Here is a 6,773-nt window from a genome sequence, read left to right on the forward strand (position 1 = left end):
CGTCCCGCCTCTCTTCTTCAGATCTACCCCGATCCGGAGCTGGAGCAGCAGATCCTGGCGCTGCCCATCCGCTGCATCCACAGCGAGGAGGGCTGCCGCTGGACCGGCCAGATGAAGCAGCTGCAGGTGAGAAGCTCCGACATCCTCTCTCGCAGTTTGTCCGGCAGCGGCCTGGCTGCGTGAGTCTGACGCCTCTCTGTCGCCGCTGTTTCTCCCCTCAGGGCCACTTCTCCACCTGCGCCTTCAACGTGATCCCCTGCCCCAACCGCTGCTCCGTCAAGCTGACGCGCCGCGACCTGCCCGACCACCTGCAGCACGACTGCCCCAAGCGCAAGGTCAAGTGCGAGTTCTGCGGCAGCGAGTTCACCGGCGAAGCCTACGAGGTAAAAAAAACACCTCCGACTCCAAACAAACATGTTTTTATTTCTCTTTTTTTCCCTGAGTTTGACGTAAACAAACCCAGAAGTGCCGCCACGTAATTTCCAGCCACTTATGAAAGAGTCTTTGTGGAGGCTAACGCACGTGTGTCGCTGCCTTCAGAGCGCTGTGTGTCGGCAGAAGGAAACCAGCTCTGACTGGCTCTTTCATACCGAATATGTTTCCTTCACTGACACCTCCGTCACCTCCACCACGCTGCCCCCTCCTGTGTTTACTGCAGCCTCTGCACACACTGACTGAAACATGTCAGTAACACCGACACATGAGACTTTAACTGATCTGTAGGTTGTTTTCTACATGTCCAGAACCCAAAGATCTGCAGTTCAGGGATATAAAACAGGAGAAAAGCAGCTGTACCCGGAGGATTTTACCTCATACTCCACCTCTGTTACATCATGGAGGCAGATATTGTATTTATACTCAACTGTTATTATGGATTAAGCTCTGCTGTAGCTAAAAATGATCTCCGCTCGACCAGATTACACATTAATGCATCGCTAATTACAATTCAGCGATATGCATATATCCTGCAGGACTCCTCTGTACTTCAAGTATTAAGAGTACTTCTACTCTTTGCTGTTGCTTATAAGAGATGTGAGAGCTTCCTCCATCACTGCCTGAGTTTTTAGGACCAGTACCGAAGTAAATACTTGAGACAGGAGGGACGAGAAACAGACATAAGGATGCAGGACTAAAACAGACGAACTGGCAACGAGTAAACAACAAAATACTGACTACAGATGCATGTAAGCGTCTCCTGTATCTACATTATCTGTGTGTGTATCTGAGTGTGTGTTGACCCGGTATGACCCGGCTCTAATCACGTGGTTTCATTTCCTTCCCCAGAACCACCAGGGTGTTTGTCCTCAGGAGAGCGTTTACTGTGAGAACAAGTGCGGGGCGAGGATGATGCGCCGCCTGCTGTCCCAACACGGCCTGGCCGAGTGTCCGAAGCGCACGCAGCCCTGCAAATACTGCGGCAAGGAGTTCGTCTTCGACACCATCCAGGTCGGTTTCACCCCCGTGGCTCACTGGACCCGGCGCCTGTCCTGTTTGCGGCTTCATGATATCTGTGTCCCGTGGCAGCTGGATGTTTAGTGCGAGCGGTCTGGTGTTTTATGCTGAAGCACCTGCCTCTGTTCACATCTGGCCAGAGGCTGAGCAGCCTGTGTCGCTCTGCCCTCCCCTCCCCCAACGCTCCCGGGGCCAAGAAGTCAAAACCCAATCTTGTTTTTTCTACAGTCATTTAGTTTAACATCGTTTTATCTTTACAAACCACAGCTGGAGAGTAACCTGTTTCTGGGCTTTTTGACTTCATGGTGGTTTTAGATGATAATAAACGCTCGATGTGTAAAATCCAAGAACGTAATACAACTATTTTACTTACTCGTTTTTAACAGCATGTGTATGTTTTTTAAACTTTCAAGGACATAACTTTCAGCACCGCTCATATTAACGCCACCCTCCCCCCTGACTCCCCCTCTCTGCAGAACCACCAGTACCACTGCCCTCGGTTCCCTGTCCAGTGTCCAAACCAGTGCGGCACACCCAACATCGCCCGAGAGGATCTGGCTAACCACGTGAAGGACAACTGCGGCAGCGCGCTCGTCCTCTGCCCCTTCAAAGACGCCGGCTGCAAACACAGAGTAAGACCGACCTGCATCACCGAACATTTGTTTGTTGACACGTTTAACTTCCTTCACGTCTGCGCTCGTCTGTGTCCGGAGTCATGACCTGACTCTGCTGTCTCTCTCCATCAGTGCCCCAAACTGGCTATCGGTCGTCACCTGGAGGACACCACCAAGTCTCACCTGACCATGATGTGTAACCTGGTGGGTCGTCAGCGGCAGGAGATCCTGGAGCTGCGGAGGGAGATGGAGGAGCTGTCCGTCAGCCACGACGGCGTCCTCATCTGGAAGCTCAACGACTACTCCCGCAAGCTCCAGGAGGCCAAACTCCGAAGCAACCACGAGTTCTTCAGCCCGCCCTTCTACACCCACCGCTACGGCTACAAGCTGCAGGTGTCGGCCTTCCTCAACGGCAACGGCAGCGGCGAGGGCTCCCACCTCTCCGTCTACATCCGCGTGCTGCCCGGAGAGTACGACAGCCTGCTGGAGTGGCCCTTCTCCTACAAGGTGACTTTCTCCATCATGGACCAGAGCGACCCGTCGCTCTCCAAACCCCAGCACATCACCGAGACCTTCAACCCCGACCCCAACTGGAAGAACTTCCAGAAGCCCTGCAGCAGCCGCAACTCGCTGGACGAGAGCACCCTGGGCTTCGGCTACCCCAAGTTCATCTCTCACGACGAGATCAAGAAGAGGAACTACATCCGAGACAACTGCATCTTCATCAAGGCTTCTATAGAGATTCCCCAGAAGATCATGGCTTAAGATCCGACCTTTAGTTTGAAGGAGAAAGACGGGTTAAAGACTTGAACTGACACTTAACCTTGAAAACTTCGACACACTTACCCTTTAGATACTTTCTGCCCTGACAGCCTCTCCACCGCGGAGCTTGAAGCGAGTCTGTGCGAGCTGACTCGGAGGACCTTGATATCTCACAGAGGAGGAAGTGTTTGGTCTGCAGGACCATCGCTCTCTGGTGTTTTCTTTTTATTCATTTCTTTTTCTTTTCTTTTTTTTTATCTGTTTGCTGACCTTTTATCACAGTCTACAACAAAAAGCCTTGGAAATCAAACAGTGCCTAGAGAGTTTATCTTAAGTTATATTTTTGTTGTTATTTCCGCAGTACAGATGTTAAAGATTATGGAAAAAGATATAAAAATAATGGGGGTGAAGGGCTTCGCTAAGCCTCTGCACTTAGAGGAAAAAGAGGAAAGTTAGTCGGAGGCATCCCGTCGGGGTGATCTGAGGAAGAGGGAGCTCGGCAGACTCGAGCTCAAAGCCCAACTGCCTTTTGTTTACACACTCATACAGTTTATACTCCCATTGATCCCTTAACAAACACAGAGCCCTTGGAAAGAGACTGCTGCTGAGGTTTGTGTACACACGAGCGTCGAACAGTGTTTTCCAGTGAACAATGTCAGTCTTGGCGATTTTCATGTTTTAAAGGACTAGTTGGACATTTTGGTTCAGTTGAATGAGAAGATCAGCGCCGCTTACATCTGTCCCTTCAATACCGGTTAGCTTAGCTTAGAACAAAAACCAGTAAAAGGAGGTGATAGCTAGCCTGATGAAGCTCACGTTTTAACCAAACAAACAAACAAACTTAACAAACGGGATGAAACATTTTAACTCGTGAGCTTTAGAGGTGCTGGTGGGTCGTTTATTCAGCATTTGGACAGAGCCAGGCTAGCTGTTTCCTCCTCTTTCTAGCCTTTATGCTAGGCTAAGCTAACTGTCGTCTGACAGTAGCAGTCAGTTAAATTAGATCAGCATGAAGACAGGAAATAGCTAGCTAGTCAGCGCCTAAAGCTCTCCACTTTACCACTTTATGTCTTGTTTGTTTAATCAGGCGAGCAGTTTCGTCTTATTTCTAGTCTGTATGCTAAGCTAAGCTAACTGTCTTCTGATGGGAGCTTCAAAAATTGTTTGATATTTTGGGAAACCTTCACTTCACTCGTACCAGATGAGAAGACTGTTAATATGTCTGTGCAATAGCCTAAGCTAATCATGAAGCTACGAACCAACAGGCAGCTAAATTAGCTCAGTATAAAGACAGGAAACAGCTAGCTTATCTACCCAGCAGCGTCTCTAAAGCTCACTAGTTCACCACTTTGTATCTCGTTTGTTTGATCCGTACAAACATCTTTGGACGCTCTGTCACAACAAGCTAGCTGTTTTCTCCTGTTTTAAGTTTAATGCTAGGCTAAAATGACTACTAAATAGTCTCCTGGCAGTAGCTTCATAAGAAAATCACAAGAATTGTTTGATACTTTATTGTTTATTATTCTTACCAAGTATTAGATGAGAATTAGCTTAGCATGAAGATTGAAAACAGCTAAGATAATCAGTCAACCAACGCTTTTAAAGCTCACTAATTCTCCACTTTATATCTTGTTTGTTTGATCCATAAAAAAGTATTTCAACTGAGCTAGGCTAGGCGTTATGCTAGGCTAAGCTAACTGTATTCTGGCACTAATAGCTGTTCAAATTAGCTCAGCATAAAGACAAGAAACGGCTAGCTAAACCATCTACCAACACCTCCAAAGCTCACTTATTCTCCAGTTTATACCTTGTTGGCTAGCTGTTTGCTCCTGTTCTGTTTTCTAGTCTTTACGCTAGGCTATGCTAACTTTCTTCTGGCTGTAGCTTCATTTTTAAAAGAATGGTTTAATATTTAATTTGCTTTCTTACCAGGAGTTTGATGACAAGATTGATCACTCATGTCTGTGCGGTAGTCGTGTAGCCTCGCTACAACCAGCAGGAAGTTAAATTAGCTTAGCATAAAGACCGGAAACAGCTAGCTTATCTGTCTAACAACGCATCTAAAACTCACTAATTCACCACTCTATATCTTAATACATACAAAAATCTTTGGACATAACCAACCAGCTTTTTCCTCTTGTTTTCATGCTAAGCTAAGCTAACTGGCTGCTGTCTTTAGCCTGTTATTGAAGTGAAAAATATGAGCGTGGTTTCCACTCAAGCAAATAAGCTTATCTTCCCCAAAATGTCAAACTATTCCTTTGCTTTTGGGCCTTTAAAACTAAAAAACATTGAAGTCACAGGTCCGTCTCTTCTAGCTAGCCGCTCCCATCACAGGACCTGTCTGCGGCTTGTGTTTGTCAGTAGTTCGACCCAGTTCTGGATCGTGCAGATGAACCAAACATGCACCTCGTAGTGACCCTACGAGGCTTTCGTGTCCACCAATAGGAAAGAAAAAAAAAAAGCACCTTTTTTCGTCGGTCTTCGGATGAGCAGAGCAGACAAAGAGGCCAGTCGTCGGAGTGCACGCGCATTTAATAGTGAAGGAAAAGCCATGTGGCCTTTTTATACAGTATGTCTTCGCATGAGGGTTTTAGGGGTGAGCAGGGCAACATAAACACATGCATGCTTCATGTGCTACCACCTGGACCACGTTTTTGTACTGTAACCTGTATTCTTGAAATCCTCTCCTGTCGATGGCTACTTTGTCTCTTTTTTTTGTTGGACCATTTGAAAGTTGACAAATTGTCAAAAGGTTTTTTTTTTTTTAAGTTTTGTTTTTTTATATACAGAAAATGTGAACACCGTCGGTCATATAACCTATAAAGACAATGAACGCTCGGCTGTGAAATGTACTGTTTTACGTCGCCCGGGCACGGACAGCGGAGGGAAGGACGGCTGATGACGGATGATCTCCGCAAATACTGCGGGCGTCTCGGGGACTTGATTACACCTTTTTGGATGGACGCTACGCGGCGCGCCCGTCTCCGTCACAGCGGCGCCAGAGAGGCGGAGGACTCGCGACGTATGTGAATACTAATGTAAAAATGCAGAAGCACATTCTGTCTTTTTATTACTCTACATGGAACGATTCATGATTTCTTGTCATAATACCAGCTGATATTTTACAGTGATTTAAAGAAGTGAGAAGATGAGAAGCTTTTTTGTAAGATTCTGTATTTTTAAAAATACTTAGCTGTTTTATACAAACACTTTTTTCGTTGGAGAAGTCGGGGTTGACTTTGGGAAATTTTCAGACCCTTTTCGTCTCTTTGGACATTTGGATAATTTGTTTGTACTCGTGGTTTGAGCCTCACATATTCTGTCTGTATTATTTCCTCTTAAAAGTATTTATTTTAAGGAGCCGTCGTGCGAGTTTGCACAGATGGCCACAAATGTTTTAATATGTTGATTGATGAGTGCTTGTCAATTTCTTAATTGAAATAAAATACCATATATTATAGTCGTTTTACCAGGTGGATTTTGTTGGACTTTAAACTGGGAATAGACGAGTTTTTCGCCTTAAGACTCAAGTTTGAAGGTGATTTCTGTACGTTTGGTCCTGTGTTGCTGATGGGAAAGCGATCTGGTTGTTGTCTAACACAACCTGGAAAACGCTGCGGCGCCTGTTTCTGTCTGTTTCCACTTTAACTTAAAGGAAAAACATGTTGATACAGAAATATCTGCGGATTAATTACCAACTAAAACATTTACTTCCTCAGCGTGACTGCTCTTCCAGAATTAGCTCCACTACTGAACACTAAAAACGCATTTCCACTGAATTATTGATGAAACATATAATCAATATTAATTCTTAATGAAGCTGAAAGGCTATAAAGCTCATCTCGACATCACAGAGTGGCCAAATTACGACTCTGAAGTGTTTGTTTGCCTCCTGTCTTCACCTCTCTGCTCGTTAAACTCAAAACCAGTCGCATGTAAAGG

General features: G+C 45.9%; 1 protein-coding gene across 1 annotated transcript in view; it reads left to right on the plus strand.

The window, feature by feature from the left end:
• Window positions 1-6,291, plus strand: part of traf4a (tnf receptor-associated factor 4a) — a 34,681-nt gene extending 28,390 nt beyond the window's left edge. Inside the window, exons 3-7 of the mRNA XM_073491786.1 lie at window positions 22-126; window positions 222-383; window positions 1,285-1,446; window positions 1,929-2,084; window positions 2,199-6,291. Of these exons, the coding sequence (XP_073347887.1) occupies window positions 22-126; window positions 222-383; window positions 1,285-1,446; window positions 1,929-2,084; window positions 2,199-2,831 (1,218 nt within the window). The 3' untranslated portion in view covers window positions 2,832-6,291. The remainder of the gene's footprint in view (window positions 1-21; window positions 127-221; window positions 384-1,284; window positions 1,447-1,928; window positions 2,085-2,198) is intronic.
• The last annotated feature ends 482 nt before the right edge of the window (window positions 6,292-6,773 follow it).

Source organism: Pagrus major, chromosome 2, assembly GCF_040436345.1.
Source record: "Pagrus major chromosome 2, Pma_NU_1.0".
In the NCBI taxonomy this organism is placed as follows: Eukaryota; Metazoa; Chordata; class Actinopteri; order Spariformes; family Sparidae; genus Pagrus; species Pagrus major.